Source organism: Salminus brasiliensis, chromosome 1, assembly GCF_030463535.1.
Source record: "Salminus brasiliensis chromosome 1, fSalBra1.hap2, whole genome shotgun sequence".
Taxonomy (NCBI): Eukaryota; Metazoa; Chordata; class Actinopteri; order Characiformes; family Bryconidae; genus Salminus; species Salminus brasiliensis.
The window spans coordinates 92,528,740-92,547,269 of record NC_132878.1 but is presented as its reverse complement, the minus strand read 5'-3'; the positions used below and the strand labels follow the sequence as shown (position 1 = coordinate 92,547,269).

At 39.5% G+C, this 18,530-nt stretch overlaps 1 protein-coding gene across 3 annotated transcripts in view; it reads left to right on the top strand.

Moving 5' to 3' along the window:
- Positions 1-18,530, top strand: part of csmd3a (CUB and Sushi multiple domains 3a) — a 519,096-nt gene that overhangs the window by 81,553 nt on the left and 419,013 nt on the right. For all 3 annotated transcript variants that reach the window (XM_072692429.1, XM_072692430.1, XM_072692428.1), the window contains exon 3: positions 18,017-18,129. In XM_072692429.1, the coding sequence (XP_072548530.1) occupies positions 18,017-18,129 (113 nt within the window). The remainder of the gene's footprint in view (positions 1-18,016; positions 18,130-18,530) is intronic.

The window sequence follows — 18,530 nt, the reverse complement described above, 5'->3', positions numbered from 1 at the left end:
CCCTGAGGAACTGAGAAGGGCTGGCGCCACACCGTCATAAGAGGAGAGATAATTATCCTGACATTAAAATTTTATATTCTGATTATTTACGTTTCCTTCACTTAGCCTTGGAGCTCTGATGACTGGTCTCAGCCCTAAAATCATATGTATTTAGTTAAACATCCATGTCTTCAACGCTTCCTTTGAGGAATCTGTTGGAATCCTTTTCCAGTGTCTATCTCTGGGTAGTAGCTGCCCTTTTGCTCAGTTTCAGGATAAGCTCCACCTAACCATCTTCAGACCTTATCCATCATAAGATGAATCATAGGAGTAACTTCGGGTCAGGTTGTACGACCAACTTCCAGCACACCCAACTTTTGACAGTGTGAGCATTCTAGGAAATATTTCAAAGGATCTGTCAATTCTCTCTGCTTTCAAAGAATTGCCGCTCGTGTCACGTGTGCAACGCGTTCATCGTTCATATGTCAGCCACGGATGTCATTTTGACAGCTGTCCACTTACCCGTTTCTCGAGAAACTGTTCTGCTGCGTTCGGCTGGACCTTACATATAGACAGAATATATGCAGGTGTTGCATGATGGCCAGTGGAAGTGGCCAGAAGAAGTGCCTTATCGTGGTTGAAGGAAATGTGCAGCAGCAAGATTAGGAAGACTGAAAGGAGTGGGTTGGAATGTGTGAGGAGTCGACGTGTGCATGGTTGTAATGCCCTCATATGAAGGCCTCACATCATTCACCGAGTAACAGTTTTCAATTTCAGCCCAATGCTGCTGTCCATTGCACTTTTGACTTCCCGGCTAAATGTAGACCAAGTGACCTCCAGGTTCACACTCAATAATAGTCCTGCTAACAGAGTGCTCAGTGACAGGAATTCAGGTTTGGAAGGAAAAGGCATGAGTCAACCAATCACTTCTTGTCATTCATTAATCTGATCAATATGAGATGTACAATTTTATACAGTTATTTTGTTTACATATTTTAGGATGTTTTTACTTGATTTAAGCAATTTTAGTTCAACAAACAGTGCAACAAATTCTTTTTCATTTTGGAGTGCACCTTTAACTAATGATGTAATATTTCACAAAATTCCTAATTTCTAGTGGTGTTTATTACTATTTAGGAAAGGAGCGTTTGAATTAGCAAATTTAAAGTTTTTACATTTTTTTAAATAAATACTTTTTTTTCATATTTATCTCCTAATTCTGGTTCAGTTTTTTTTTTTTTTTGATTCATTAATTCTCCATTAATTTAGAATTATTTTTTATATTTATTTTATTTTGTATTAACAAATTAAATAATAATTTGTTTATTTTATTACATCAGTTACTCTTATCTTAATTGTTATATTTTTCATTTGTTGATTTATTTTTACATGAATGTGACATCTTCTGTTTTTTTGGCAGTTGTAATTATTTACATTATCTGAAGGTTTTAAACATACCAATAGAAATGCTCCCAAATGACTCCAAATAAAATATATATATTTTGTACTTTTTATTTAATTAACCTAATATTTTTAAAGGATTTTTTCCTTCTACTGTAATATTTCTCTTTTGGAGATGTCTGCATGACTTCAACAAGGTGCATAATATTTTAGTAAAATAGCATTTTAAAATAAGATCTTACTTTAACTTGTTTCTTTTTTTTGTCATTTTGGTTAATTAAATGTATTTTTATGTTTTTATTATTTACCTTTTAAATCTTAATTTGTTCATTTTGATTATATCAGTTACTCTTTTCTTGAATTGTTTTTTTAATTTGTTTTTTTGTTACATTTGTTTTCTTTACTACAGCAATGATGTATGGGACATATTTTATGTCTCTTTGCGGTTGTTATTTTTAACTGGGCGTTCTTTACATTGTATCAGAATTGGACCAATAGAAATTCTCCAAAATGCCTCAAAATAAAATTATTTTTCTGTTGACGTTCTTTGAAAGTTAGGAAGGTTTCCATTCCAGATATATAATGAGTTTGAGTCACAGCATCGAGGTGGTGTTTAATGCTAGCACTTTAAGTGGAAAGCTCAACGTTATGTAACAGCTCTAAACAAACACTTGTCTTAATAGGCTGAAAGGGGTTTTTGCCAAGGTTATGTAAAACCTCAATCCAATTTCACAACAGTTGCTACAAAATCGACCTGCCCTGGCCTGAGCAGGTCAATTGACGGGTTCTCACAAATTAGATGAAAATCTGCATTTGCTGAAGTTTAGGCTTGTATAGAAAACCAATTTCTCAAATATCCCATTTAGTTAAGGAGCTAGAGTGCGGGGTGAGTGAGGAACAGAGGAACGAGGAATCTCATTTTGTCCTTTCACCTACCTGCAAGGATAGTGATGTCCAGAATCTCAATATGTTTCCTTGCACCACCTTTAATAGAAGACTGAATAGAAAATGGCTTAGAGAGAGGGAGGGATGACTTCAGGGCAAGGATGAGCAATCTAATTGTCTTTTTTTTTATCTGGAGAGTTTTGAAAGCTTTATAATGTTCATAATAGTTTAAGCCAGAGCCAAGTCTGACATAAGCAATGACCTCCGATAGGAGGGAAGAGACTAATGGTGACTATCATCAGCCAGAACATGGCAACATCAAGACACTGAATTCTAACAAAGCCCATCTAGTTAGAGCGTTGTGCTCGCACTACAAATCCAACAGTCTTATTTACCAGCCACTCAAAGCATATCACACTAATTGGATAACAAAGTTGGGTCAGATCTGTGTTGTGTGTGTTGGGGTAATTGGCCTTGTCTTGTCTTGTCTTGCGTCTGCTTGCTGATTCTATCCTGTCATTTGAGCCCATGAAACTGAAAAGACTGGACGGAGAGCATCATTGCCGCAAAAAGCCCGGATAGTGGAGAATTGCTTGTTTCAGTCACACACAAACGCTGTCGTCCATCATGTAGCTGTCCAACACTGCTGGTGTTTCTCAAAGCAGGGGACATTCCACTTGACATTCAGCATGTACACTGTCATCAACCCGGACATCATTTTTCTCGCACGCCATCGGACATAGACACAGAATCTCGTGGCTGACCGCGCGGTTAGATGGCACTTGATGAACGGCCTGCCTCCAGCATGACTCCGGCAGTTTCCAGTAGGGCTGATGCCAGTATGTTGGGGCAATATTTAGCCGTGAAATCAGAAGTGCAGTGGACAGCGGCAATGGGACACCTGAAATGGGACTGAAGAGACTAGCAGGAGCCTCCCTAAATACAGATACACTATATGCCCAAATGTTTGTGGCCAGAATAAACAATGAATGAGCATGTGTCCCAATACTTTTGTCCATAAAGTGTGCATTATTCAGAGTACAGATGCGCATTTTAACTAATTTTAATATTTGAGTGTTCGTCAGAGATAATGAATGGATAATCAGTTCACTGTTGAGAATGAACCGAAAATAACATGAAGCTGCAGGCGTACCTTTAGGTTATAGCTCTGGGGTTACCCTCTTAACCTCCTGGAGTCCCTCTGAGGGCTGTTAGCCACTTTTGAGGAAATTTGGCATGCCTTAACATTTTAAAATGCTTCTGTACCGAACTGCTGGTGGTTACACACTTGCATTTCCCCCTCTTATAGCTTTCAAATAAGCCAGTCTGAACCGTTTTCCATTTAGGTGCTAAATAATAATCCTTAGGATGTAATAGAAATCTAATAGAGTTTAAGAGGCTAAGAAGCTAATCAATTCAGTAGCACGAAAATGGAGCACCACATCCAAAAGCATAGTAAAACATAGCTGAGGAAAATCGTCATGTTTTGAATTGGATGAGGAATGGGGGCTGCCTCCTCAGATGAGCTAACGGTCTAACACTTGAGCTAACAGGTACGGCATGGGATGCTTATGAAGGCCTTATGTCCTCAGGAGCTGATGTGCCAACATGTTAGCTTATCATGGAACTATATCTCCAGTCTTTTTTTGGACCTAGCTAACTTTAGCTGTGTTGTTTCTACCACCTCAGGCATGTCCATTAAAGCAGCATTATGCTAAAGTTTAGATGTTATGCTCAAAGGCTCCCCCTACAGTTGGAGAGTGTAATTCACTTTTAAACCACTGCAGTAAACACATGCGTTTTGAGCACCCTCTCATGGACAGCTGTACACAAGCATTTCTGGACAAGCTGAGAGATGCAGAAGCAGCATCTGAAGGTAAAGAAGCATGTGGACTGAGGTGATTTTACATAAATATAGTAAAAAATTGTTCTGGAAAGAGGTCTGGAGAGCTTTCTGGCCCGGTAGTAGCAGTGATAGAGACGCTGTTCTCGCGAATACAGTCAGTGGAGCATCAGCATAATTCTGAAGCTGCTATTTTAAGGTAAAAATGCTGAGTATTACTGCTTTAACGTGTTCATGGCAACACACTCATGACATATATGTCGTTTTTTAATAACAATTTACCCATGATAAAATATAAAGGATACCGGGATCCCTGATGTCAGTGTTGGAGTTTTGGCGTAGTCGTACGTAAATAATGGAGCTTTAAAATTCACTTCTTCAAAATATTTTTTAATGGTATTCATACTATTGTCTCAGAAACTTGTAAACCATGAATTCCAGTAGCAAGACATGCCACTACGCAGCACTTTCATCGGTGTGCACCCACTGGGACGATGTTTTGCTGTGAAGTGCAGTGGGCAGTGGTGTGGTGCAGAAATTGAAAACTTCAGCATGACTCCCAGAAGTGGCCAGTAGAGGTGCTCCTGAATACAGATGCATTGTTATACAGGCACAAATAGTGGCTTCAGCCTGGAAATCCCCTTTTTTGATGAGGAACACTCCCAGTCTGCCAAGGGCAGGGTTTTAATGGGCCCAGATCCTCCATTTGTCCTGTTTTTTTTTATTTTGTTCACCAAAAACTGTCATAAGTCTTCAGCCATATTTGATTTTCCAACCTCTCTTCATCCTGTAGATGCAATTAAACAGGCTGTTCATTCCACTGTATATTTATGGTCCCTATCCAACCTGTCTCCTCTACACTCTAAGCAAAAATGGGTTCTGTTGTATATATATATTGTGACTCAGAACAATAAAGGAACCCTTATTGATGCTGTACAGAACAATTTTTAAAAGGTTCTTTAAAAAATCATCTCGAGAAATTTGCCATTACAAAAGAACCCTTGAAAAAAACTTGTAGGCTCAATAGCAGGATGCATGTAAATATGTACATTTTTAAGAGTGGTCTCAAAGTGGTCTTTTGGTAACTTCTTACAATTTCTTACAAGGCTGGCTCGAGGAGTGACCATCAACTGGATGTTGCGTTGATAAACGGTCTGCTTCTAGCATGACTCCAGCAGTTTCCAGTAGGGCCGATGCCAGTATGTTGGGCTAATATTTGAAATCAGAAGTGCAGTGGACAGCAGCATGGTGCTGCGATGGGAAACTTCTGCAAGGAACATCCCTAAATATACAAAAATATATGTCCAAAAGTTTATGGACACTCCTAGGGACTAGAAACAGTAAGCTGAAGTAAATAAAGAGTCGCACTGGGTTCAGACCAGACCTGGCAGGAAGCAAGGTGAGGCTAATGCTGCGTTCACAGGCTAGTCTATCCAGACAACCATGAACAGCAGCTGCACTGTTAAAAATACAGAGGTATGTAAGTTAATATCCATTACTGATGCTGTCTTCTTCGCCATGTTAAAGGTTGAAGGTCACCTTAACTCTGGAACTCGGGTATCAAAATTCTCACTACTAGAACTACTAGGAAAACCTTGTGGGATTCATGTGCAACGTCCAAGTCAGGCACTGGTACTTACAATACTTACAATATGGGACTGAAGGCCTTTCCACACTATCCTCAAAACGTGCTCCTAACAGTAACTTTATTACAGAAGATCATTTTCTGATAATTCTACATTGTTGTCTTTTTAATGTAGGCAACTGAAATCCATGTCTGATTCTGTCTAAACCAGGCCTTGTTTTCTTGTTATTTTTTATTATTGCTTGGCAGTTGTCATGTCCACATTTATCTAAGTCTGCATCTTTCAGTATGTAGATATGTCTTGAATTTAGTCAAAATTTTTGCTCTGAAGGATAGAATTAAGGGTTGATCCCAAGGAATGATTAGAGGAACAGCTTAGAAGTTGAATTTTGCTTGGTTATGGCTGCTATCCAGTGGGAAAGCAGTAACTATTATTATTTTTATTGTATTTTTTATTTGATTTACTATTTTTTCTGCCTTTTAAATACTTGAATGCTGTGTTTTGTTTTATACCTGTGTTTGTTCCTGTTTATTTAAAGCACTTTAAATTGCTACTGTGTCTGAAAGGTACTGAAATGGGACTGAAGAGACTAGCAGGAGCCTCCTTAAATACAGATATACTATATGTCCAAATCTTTGTGGCCAGAATAAACAATGAATGAGCAGGTGTCCCAATACTTTTGTCCATATAGTGTGCATTATTCAGAGTATGGATGCGCATTTTAACTACTTTTGATATTTGAGTGTTCGTCAGAGATAATGAATGGATAAACAGTTCACTGTTGAAAATGAACCGAAAATAACATGAAGCTGCAGGTGTACCTTTATGTTATAGCAGTGGGGTTGGCCCAAAAAAGTTACATTTTGCTTGGTTATGGCTGCTATCCAGTGGGAAAGCAGGAACTATTATTATTTTTATTGTATTTTTTATTTGATTTGCTATTTTTTTATGCCTTTTAAATACTTACTGTAATACTGTCTTTTATTTAATATCTGTTTTTTCCTGTTTATTTAAAGCACTTTAAATTGCTACTGTGTCTGAAAGGCGCTATACAAATAAATCTGCCTTGTCTTGCCTTTAAACACCATATCGTTGCTGTTCTGCAAAAACAAACAAACAAAAAAAAACCCTTACAATTTCTAAAAAATCTTACTTCGTACATTTGTTTGTATTTTACTGTAAAAAATATTTAATTCCAAGTCATTTGTGGAGCATTTCTGCAAAAATGTAACACAATGTAAAGAACAGCTGCCTGATTTACAGTATGTCAAAAAGTGAAACCCAGCAAAAATGGAGATACCAGGCTTTTACATAGCAGCGATGATGCTTTAGACCATATATCTTCTATACTTCTACACATCAAGGGAAAATGTCTGTAAACATGGCTCACGTCCGCAGTGGCGCTGTGCGTTAGTTTAGGAAGCTTGACGGTCTGGGTTTTAAAGTTTTCCTCGACTGTGCTGTGTGAGTTACATCTCAGCTGTCTGATTTGAACTCTGCTACGTGGGCTTGACGGGGTACAGTGTGTGGTATCTGTCTCAAGCAGATGCATGCTTTAGGGAAGGTGTCACAGTGTCAGTTGGGTTTACGCGAAGCCTGCATTCTCGCTGCTGTGTGCATAGTCTTGTTATTCTATCATAGCTCTGGATTAAGGGGGGATGATGTCTGCAGTGCTGTCAGCCATAGGCTAGAGCCTGGTGTGAAGATATTGCGAGTCCTAGAGCGTCTGGAAAATGTATAAAATGATTAAATTTGTTTTTAGGATGATATTTAGTGTCTGTACCATGGCGGGTATTGGTAAATGCTTTTAGTAAACAGTGATTAGTCTGTGCTACCGCTCTCCATGTACAAAAATGTACGAAGTATCTAAACATTCTTAAAATGCATGTAATAATTTGTACATTTTCCAAACTCTTTAGGTCCTGCAGTGTCTTTAGGAGAGAAATGGAGAGCGGTAGCACAGACTAATCACGGTTTGCTAGTTAGCTTAGTTCAGCTAAGCTAACACTAAAAGCATTTAGCAAGACACACACTTCTTCAAATGCATATAATGTGTGTGTCTAAAGGTTAAAGGGTTTGGAAAATGTAAAAATTTAATAATTAATAATTTAATTAAATTTAATTAAATGCTTTTAGTGTTAGCTTAGCTTAACTAAGCTAACTAGCAAACAGTGATTAGTCTGTGCTACCGCTCTCCATTTCTCTCTCGAAGACGTTGCGGGACCATTGGAAAATATACAAAATGTTTTTATGTGTTTAAAAGATGATATTTAGTGCGTATACTGCACTAGGTCTTGTTAAATGTGTTTAGTGTTAGCTTAGCTGAAATAAGCTAACTAACAAACAGTGATTAGTCTGTGATACTGCTCTCCATTCTAGTGTGTACAACGCTGGGTCTTGTTAAGTGCTTTCAGTGTTAGCTTAGCTAAGCTAAACTTCCTAGCAAACAGTGATTAGCCTGTGGTACCTTTTTCCATTTCTCTCGGAAAGACACTGTAGAACCTAAAGGGTTTGGAAACTGTAAAAATGAATATATGCATTTTAAGAATGTGAAGATATTGTGTGTCTTGTAAAATGCTTTTAGTGTTAGCTTAGCTTAACTAAGCTAACTAGCAAAGCCAAGATTAGTCTGTGCTACCGCTCTCCATTTCTCTCTCGAAGACGTTGCGGGACCATTGGGAAATATACAGGATGTTTTTATGTGTTTAAAAGATGATATTTAGTGCGTATACTGCACTAGGTCTTGTTAAATGTGTTTAGTGTTAGCTTAGCTGAAATAAGCTAACTAGCAAAGCCATGATTAGTCTGTGCTACTAATCTCCATTCTCTCCTAAAGACATCGCGGGGCCTAACACATTAGTAAAATGTACAGAATCATGTTTTTTAAGGGCGATGTTTAGTAAGTGTACTACACTGGGCCTTGTTAAATGTCGTTAGCTTAGCTAAGAGAAGTAGCAAACAGTGATTAGGCTGTGCTACCATTCGCATTTCTCCCCTAAAGACACTGTGGGACAGTAAGGTGCAGTGTTAGCTTAGCTAAGCTAACTAGCAAACAGTGATTTTTCACTTTCAGTTTCACCTTTTAGTTTTACCTTTTAGTTTTACCTTTTAATTTGGGGTTTCTCCAGAATATGCTGTCCTTTCCATTTCTCTCTCGAAGACGTTGCGGGACCACTGGAAAATATACAAAATGTTTTTATGTGTTTAAAAGATGATATTTAGTGCGTATACTGCACTGGGTCTTGTTAAATGTGTTTAGTGTTAGCTTAGCTGAAATAAGCTAACTAGCAAACAGTGATTAGCCCTTTGCACCATTTTCCATTTCTCTCGGAAAGACGCTGTAAAACCTAAAGGGTTTGGAAAAATGTAAAAATGAATATATGCATTTTAAGAATGTGAAGATATTGTGTGTCTTATTAAATGCTTTTAGTGTTAGCTTAGCTTAGCTAAGCTAACTAGCAAACAGTGATTAGTTTCACCTTTTGGTTTTACCTTTTAATTTGGGGTTTCTCCAGAATATGCTGTCCTTTGTTTGGGCTCTAAGGGTTCATTCGGGAGTCTTAGACTTCCTTCCGAACCCTCCCAACGTTTAGTCATTTGGCCTTACTCAACATGATTGCCTTAACCCAGCAAATGCTTAATGGTAAATTGGACCACTCGCTGTGTTTCATTAACCACTGGTCTATGGTTAACACACGGCCGCCTCGAGTCAGCACTCTGCTCTCCAGTCATGTAGTTGCAGCTGCTGCATTTTGTCGAGCTGAACAAAACATTTTCCAGTTCATTTTTTTTTCATTGAATTTGATCAACTGAAACAAAAGAGGAACTGTCTGATACGTGTTTTGTTCCTGTGCGTCAGGCGAGAAGTGCCGAGTGTCGCAGCACAAAGGTTTCCTGATTACAAACCAAGCTTGAACTAAATATTTGGTTCATTCTAAACAGAAACACTGTTTTGACCTCCGCCCCCTATAGTTGTCTGTGGACAAAAGTATATGGACCCATTACACCTACAGGAGCTTGTATGACATCCCATTTTAAACCCACAGGTCTGGAGCTCTGCTGCAGTTACTGAGTCAGTTGGAGGCTTTTCTGCACTCTGCTCTGAGCTCAGCACTCGGCCCTGACCCCGCTCTGTAGCTTTACGTGGTCTGACAGCTGCTCTCTGTGAGCTGTTCCTCCTAAACTCTTCCACTGTTCAATAATAACACCACTCACAGCTGATGGAGGAAGATCTAGGAGGGAAGGTCTAAATTTCACCAGTTGACTTGCTGTTGTTGGTGCAGCGTTGTCTCTTATTACATACAGAACCACGCTGGAGTTCAGTGAGCTCTTCAGAACCTCCCAGTCTTTCACTAATGTGTGTAAGAAAGGCAGACTGCATGGCTAGGGGCTTGATTTTACGCACCTGAATGGCAGTAGGACTGCATAAAACATTTAAATTCAATGAATAAGAGGTTTGTCCAAATACTTTTGTCCATATTATATATATATATGAGTACCTGTGTCAATTTCCCCTCACCAAACCAGTATATATATATATATATATATATATATATATATATATATATATATATATATATATATATATAAATACTGGTTTGGTGAGGGGAAATGGACACAGGTACTCATCCAGAGGTGTTCTGGGTTCAGTTTAGTAAATGTACAACACTGTCCGGTAAATACTGGCTATTTACAGTTCCTGCTCATGAATGCTGTACTATTATGAGCCGACTTTGGTGGTCTGGTGAAGGTGTGGTGCATGTTAAACCTCATACCAGCATTGGAAACCTAATGTACATTTATATTTAGGGCATTTAGCAGACTAAATGCCCTAAATATCCAGAGCGGCTTACAAAAGTGCTTCACTGTTTACTTAGAATAACCTCAGCTAGTCTGAATAGACTAAAAATTCAAGGCACTACTAAACACGTCAATATGGAGACCATAGTACTTTACTATTCGCCCAAGTATCCTCAGAAGAGGAGGGTCTTCAGTCTGGGTTTGAAGACAGTGAGGGACTCCCAGAGGAAGTACGTTCCACCACTTCGGTGCAGGACAAAAAAAAAGTCTGGACACTCGTCTTCCGTCGATCTTAGGGGATGGCGGGTCGAGCCGAGCCGTATTTGAAGCTGGAAGGGCGCTTGGTGCAGATTGGCTTTTGACCTTTGCCATCAGATATGGAGGGGCTGGCTGGTCCAGTCTTGGCTTTATAGACCAAAGTCAGGGGTTTGAATCTGAGTATGCTATGATGTATGCTATGTACACTCACTGAGCAATGTATTAGGAAGACGTGGACTCATGTTCCTTTGAGATTCTGGTCCATGTTGACATGATTGCAACACAAAATTCCTGCAGATTTTTCAGGAGCACTCTCCTGCTCTGAATCTCCTCTTTTACCACATCCCAAAGATGTTCTATTGGATTCAGATCCAGTGACTGGGAAGGTCACAATTGCTTCATGATGTGATGCACCATCCTGCTGGAAGTAGCCGTTGATGAAGAGGAAGTAAACTTTGGTCGTGAAGGGATGCACACAGTCAGGAAAAATACTTGAGTAGCGATGGTTGATTGGTTTTTATTGGGCTCAAAGTGACCATTACTCCACCTGCCTGGACTGTTGACACAAGTTAGGTTGATTCCATGGTTTCATGCTGTTGAAATCCGGATTCATCAGTACAGCCTACGTTTCTCCAGTCTTCAGCTGCCCAGTGTTGGTGAGCCAGTGCTGAGCCACTGCAGCCTCAGATTTCTGTTCTTGGCTGACAGAAGTGGAGGAACCTGGAGTGGTCTTCTGCTGTTGTAGCCCATCCGACTCAAGCTTGGACATGTTGAGCGTTCTGAAGTGCTTTAGTAGTCAAGTCAAGTCAAGTCAGATTTATTTATATAGCTTTTTACAACTGTTGTCGTCACAAAGCAGCTTTACATAATTTGTAATTACTAAAAGACAGAGACAAAGAAGAAAGAAGAAATAACGTAAGAACTCATGAAGGATCAAAGACTACCAGTGAGCAGCCAACAGTGACAGTGGCAAGGAGAACCTCCCTCAGAGCTGGAGGAAGAAACCTTGGGAGGAACCAAGACTCACAAGGGGGACCCGGCCCATCCTCCTCTGAACTATTTAAACATTAATGCTAAAAAATTACCAAACCAGATACAACAGATAGTTGATAATGGTGATATTAATAGTGCAGGTAGTTAAGAGTCCATTTAGGTTTGAACATGGTCATTAAACAGGTAGCAGTGGTAGGCGGGTAAGCCGCTGGTCTGCTATGGGTGGTGGTGGGTGGGGGGCCTGCTGATTGTACTGGTAGGTGGCAGCTGGTCTGACGCAGGTAGAGGGGATCTCAGCGGGCAATCTTCCAGCAGGTCGGGCTGTCTGGCCATCAACAAGGTGTTTCCATCTTCAGAACTCAGCTCACTGGATGGTAATGCTGCACGTATTTGTGTCCTCTGCATTTGACCCATCTGTGGTAGTGAACACACACACACCCTAGTAAACTAGGGGCAGTGAGCACACACACACCTGAGGTGCAGAGAGGGTGAAGGGCCTTGCTCAAGGGCCCAACAGTGGCAGCTTGCCAAGCCCAGGTATCAGTAGCCCAGCGCTCTAGCGATGAGCCACCACTGCCCCCAGAGACAGCCCATCTGACACCAACGATCATGCTACGCTCAAAATCACTGAAAACACATTTCCCCGTTCTGATTCTGATGGTGAACAGCATTCGAAGCCTGTGACCCGTATCTGCATGATTTTATGTATTGCACTGCTGATTAGACGACGTGTAGGTGTACAGGCCTCCTGATAAATTGCTTGGTGAGTTTATACACAGTATATAAAGACTACCGAGATTTTCACATCCTTTTCCCTAAAGGTTCTTACAGTGGCTTTTGAAGAGCTACCAGTATCTGTTTTCATGTTTCATGCTCTTCTTCCACAGGACATAATTAGGCAGGCTTGTCGCAGGAATGTGCGAGGGCATTAACGGCTCAGCTTAATTTACCTCCCCAACAGAGTCTTCAGGAGAAATAATAATAATAATAGTAATATAAAAAACCTTCTGCTCTGTCAGTGTAATCCAAATGCTCCCTTACCTAATCAGGTGTAGCAGAATGACTGTATTGCATTTTGGTCCGACTGTTCAGAGAGGCTGAATTAAATTTGACCAAATCCCTCTCTGCCTAACCGCCCGACCCCCGCAGCACCTCCCACCGTCTCTTGCTTTCGGCCCTGGATTCATCAAGTGGAGAAGTGAAAAATGGGTATTAGGTTGGTTTGAAATGCGCGGCCTGATTAAAGTCATGGACCGTTTGATGTTATGACTATTTCTTATGAGACTGTGGCAAAGATTTCATTTAACACCACCTGTGTTGTAATTTGTGTGTGTGTGTGTTTCAGAGAATGGCTGCTCTCTCTGTGGAGTAATCTACCAGCCTTTCATTGTTTTCTCGCTGTTGGTAATTAGTCCCTCTGTGCATACGGTCACTCAAAGGACTCTTAATAGTCCGTTCTCTAATATAAACAATATTTCATAAAGCAATTCCAAGGTAAGACCACCTTACCATGCCATGTTTTCTTCAGCCTTAGCAACTGCACGTGAATCCTCACCACTGCAGTATTTAGGTCATATTGTACATTGAGGGAGTCGAGTGTATGTAGTGTGGGATTATGGTGGGAGCTTCACTGGCACAGTTACAAACCGACAATCTGCTGTTTATCACCTGAGGGACCACGTGAGAAGGTTTCTGAAGCAGGCGTTTCCAAACCCAGACTTTGGGGACCCCTAGGCGGTCCACGTTCTTTTATTCCCTGTACCAACACCCAGCATTCCTCCAGCAAGAAATCAGGAACACTGAGGTCTTGGTGTCAGGGCTGTGCCAGTAAAGCAATTACTGTTAAATACTTATTTAACGGTGAACAGTATAACTGTGTCTTTTTTCCAATTAAAGCCCTTTTGCTTCTTATACCAAGAAAAGTCATTAGTGCCACAAAATTCTGAAATCCTCCGTAATATGCAGCCATCTCAAAAACCTAAAATAAAGAAGAAATGAAAATGTCAAATTACAAACAAACTTGAAAATAAACCTTCTAACACATCTAACACATAACCCCAAAATAAACAATTCAACAAATAAACCCCAAAATAAAACATCCATGATCCCAAAAAGAAACTTTCTATCAAAATAAAATAAAAAACAGACATAAATGGAATCATCTTACAAATAAACTGAAAACTGAACCTCACATTAAAACCTCAAAATCCAAAATATACCTAAAACTAAAACCCAAAAGAAACTCTTTAATAAATAATCTGAAAAATAAACCCTCTAACAGAAAAAACCCAAATAATTCATTAAACCTCAAAATAAAGCCTCTAATAAATGATTTAAAAATAAACCATTAAACAAATAAACCCAAAAATAAATTCTCTAATGAATAATCCCAAAAATAAACTTTATACCAACATAAAATAAAAAACAGATATGAATTGAGTCATCTTACATATTAACTGAAAAATAACCCTCACATTAAAATCTCAAAATCAAAAATTAACTAGAACTAAAACCCAAAAGAAATCCTAAAGAAAGCCCACAATACATTTTTAATTTAATTTAATTTAAATCTGTGCATCGACCTCAAAAGAGCCATGCTGCGAAACAGCCCAAAATTGTCATATATATATATATATATATATATATATATATATATATATATTATATTATTTATATCCTACTCCCTGAGACATTTTACATTTACATTTACGGCATTTAGCTGACGCTCTTATCCAGAGCGACTTACATGGTTACTCATATTACAATGGTGGGCCAATGCAGTGTTAGGAGTCTTTCCCAAGGACTCTTATTGGAGTACCACAGCATAGTCACCAGGAATCGAACCCCAGTCTCCCACATGATGTGGTAGCTCAGTGGTAGATAGTGGGGTTATCTGTTGCGCCACACCAACCACACATTTGCCCAAACTTTTGCATGTCACTATATGTTTATCATTTTATTTAATATGTTTCTTATTTTATCAGTTTTGTTAATGTCTGTTGTCCAGCTGTACATTCATAAATAATTACTTTAATGAATAATTTACTTCATTAAATTACAATTAATTATTAATTCACTATTCAACCATTATTCCCAGTTAATTGTTGCAGATTGTTGTTCATGTTACAGATGGTTTCAGAAGTGTTCAGTGTTTAATCTTTAAAAATGCTGATAATTAAATTCCATGGTATTTTTATATTCTAATGTTACACCGTGCATACTGGGACAGGACACGAGCTGTTTGATCTTTTCCGTAAGGCTAAATCAAACTTCAGAGACTTCGGCATGCTGAGCGGAAACACAGGACGAGAAGGGGTTTTGATGTGGAGGAGAGAATTGGCCCTTTGCGTTCCTTGGCGCGCTAAAACGCTGAAGGCTCGACAGGGAAGAGCCCTGGAGAGCTGCGATTGTCATGCATGATGACAATGAAAAAGAGAAGATTAGGCTCGGTTTGTTTGGGTGACAGGACTCTAACCATTCTGTCAAGCAAGGCAGCCAACCTGTTTTATTACCGGGAGCCAAGAAATGCTTCAGTTTTGTTCCATCAACAATTAAATTGTGTTTACGAGCCCTTCTGACTCAATGGAAATGTGGCATAATTGAATTAAGTTTGTGATGTGATTCATTTATTTGAGTGTACCGGGAGTTTCTCCATCATCTGGGGCGTCGATATGGACTTTGATATCAGTTGATATCACGATAATTATTATAGATGTTTATTATGGATTATTATTGATTTATTCTGTAAGGATTCAGAACATCAGGATTAGTAAGGATCATGGTTCATGCCTGTCTTTGAGGTGTTCTTAGAAGGACTTCATTTGAAAGGAGACTCGTGACCACCGTCTTTCAGTTGTGTACAGTGTGGAGAGAGTCTGCCAATTCTCTGCCCCCTCTGCTCTCTCTCCCTAGGCAAAGGAACACCTTGTGTATTCTACCCTACTACACGTCATATGTTGTTGTACAATTCCCATATGCAGGATGTCAGTTTCTCACCCATAAGGGATATAAATCAGCCCCCACCATTGTTTAAGGACATAGTACACATGAAGGCACAGCTGGACCTCTTAACATCCCTGTCACATACAATGGGAAGTATGTCCAGTCTCCTATATTTGTTCAGTTCATGTACAGGTTACAAGTCTAACCCATGGGCCTCACTATATTATTCCTCAGCTCCATACCATTCCTTCAGGTCTGTGAACATCTGCATAGCTAATGAATATACTACACCTTTTTACATAGCGCTGAATGGGCTACATGGAATACATGGACCAATGAGATCTGATCTGTGTTGATCTGAGTGTTCTTACTTTTGAGATTTGATATATTTGGGCCAATAACAATATATCACAATACTACTACTACTACTACTATTATTATTATTATTATTATTATTATTATTGTGATTGTTATTGTATTATTGTTGTTATTGTGATTATTATTATTATTGTGATTACTATTATAATTATTAATAATAATCATAATTTCTTATTGCTTTGTAATAACAATAATAATAATTATCATAAACATATTAATAATATGTATTAATAATTTGTTATTATTAATAATGTATTACGGTGTTGTTCTCTGTCTAAATTATAAAAATAATAGTAATTATTATTATTATAATTTAGACAGAGAACAACAAAGTAATAACAAAAGAAGCAATAGAGTTATCTGCCTTAACTCTGCAAATAGTGCACATTCGGATGCATAATTGGACTTAGACTTGCCTCAGACTACAAACGTTGGGTTTTCCATCCATCATAACAGGCTTCAAACATGCAATTATCAAATTTGTTATTATTTCGATGTCTGAAGTTCTCTGTTCCAGTTGCCTCTTTCTTTCCATGTAGCTCTAATTGTTTTTTCAATAAATTGTCAGGACAAAGGTGTTATAACAAACTTCTTTTACCAAAGAATAGCCCCAGCAGTTTCTACAGAAGTCCCTGTAGTTACTGAGCATTACACCTTCATGTGTTAAGACGTTAAAGGAGTGGAATCCGGTGTGATGCTGGCTGTTTAGAAAGAAAACCTGCAGTCAAACCGACCCTTAGCGGATAAGGCTCGACACCCTTGCTGTAGATGGTAGTAAACAACTGCTTTGAAGTATAACAGTAATGAAGAACCGTAAAGTGCTGAAACTCAAAAAGCTCATTCCTTCAACTCAAACCAAGCTGAAGAGGCGAGTGTTGCAAGATATGGTACGTCTGACCTTCAAGTCAAGTTAAGTCAAGTCAAGAGGCTTACAGGTACACAGTGGAGCGAAATGACGTTCCTCCAGGGCCATCATGGTGCAACATATGCTGCTGCCGTCAGAGATCTGCTGCCGTCAGACTCTACAACCAGCAGTGCTCCCAGCGGACCACATACACACACACACTTAAACCCCACACACATGTTCAGGGAATAGAGGTCCCTCAATGTAACAATACAATGTGCAATATTTTTCCCGCCCCCCCTTATGTGCAGTTAAGGGTCAATTTGCAATAATCTGTAAATAATCTGTAAATAATATGGATGTTTTTTTTACTTCTATTATTTATATTGTGTATATATTGGTAATTTGTCTACGTTTTGCATCTAAGTGTCTTGCTATCCCTGCTATTGCTGCTGTGGTGCTGTGAATTTCCCCACTGTGGGACTAATAAAGCATTATCTTATCGTATCTTAACATGGAACAGAAACAATACGGTACAAAATAAATACGATAAATACAGCATTAGACTCAGTAAACAGGCACAATGCAGGACAGTGCAGTGCAGGCACAGCTCTCAGTACTGAATGTATGTGGTAGGGATGAGGTGCTGAGGTATTTAACAGGCTATGACCTATGAAGTCTACGCAGTCAGCTTATAACATACAGAACAGCTCTTCTGTACGCAGCAGTAGCCTGATAGTTGCACAAGCAGGCAGATGGTGGGAGCATACCTGAGCTCCTGTTAGTGTTATGTGTATTTGTTGTGGTGGAGCGCGTGTGGAGCATGTAAGGGGTGGTGTTAGTGCTCGGCCCCCAGCTCAGAAAAATAAATGACTGCATGAACTTATCTTAATTACGCCACGGGATAAGTTAAGTTCAGTCGGGTCGAGCGGAGTCAGCATGTGCACACCCAACATGAAATATAATAAACAATTAATTTGATTGGACGGCGACGTGCTTTCAGTTTCAGCCAAGCAACCATGTCGGCTCATTTTCCTGCTTCTGACTGAAATCCATCTCTCTCTCTCTCTCTCTCTCTCTCTCTCTCTCTGTTTCATTCGTCCGCAGGTTAACAGGATTCCAGGTGCCAGCGCCAGTCACAAGCACCGGCTCTATTTTCTCCCTCCGCCTTACCAGTGACTTCGCTGTGAGCGCCCACGGATTTAAAATCTATTACGAAGGTGAGGAGTGCTGTTTTTTTTTTTTTTTTTTTTTTTTTAATTTCCCCTGCCGTCGCTCTCCGGCTTCAGCTATGCAGATAGCAGCAGCCCCTCAAATCACACCCTTTTGTGGTCATTTAAAAGAGTGGCGGCTCGCTGATATTGAGCGCTATCGACAGCGAGGAGTCACCAAGGAAAAGCTAAACGGGCAGAAAATTAGTTCCACGCCGGTGCCTGAATGTCATCCTGTTCTTTCGCTCTCAATTCTCAAGTTCTGCAGGGGCGTCTGGAGCTGCAGTCGCGCTGCAGAATTGAACAGGGTGGCTCAGGGTGGCTCGGAATGGCGAGTGTTGCCACAAATGCTGGGAAACAAAATAAGGCTGGAGTGAAAAAAGAATTCACCATGAATTGGAAACCAGTGT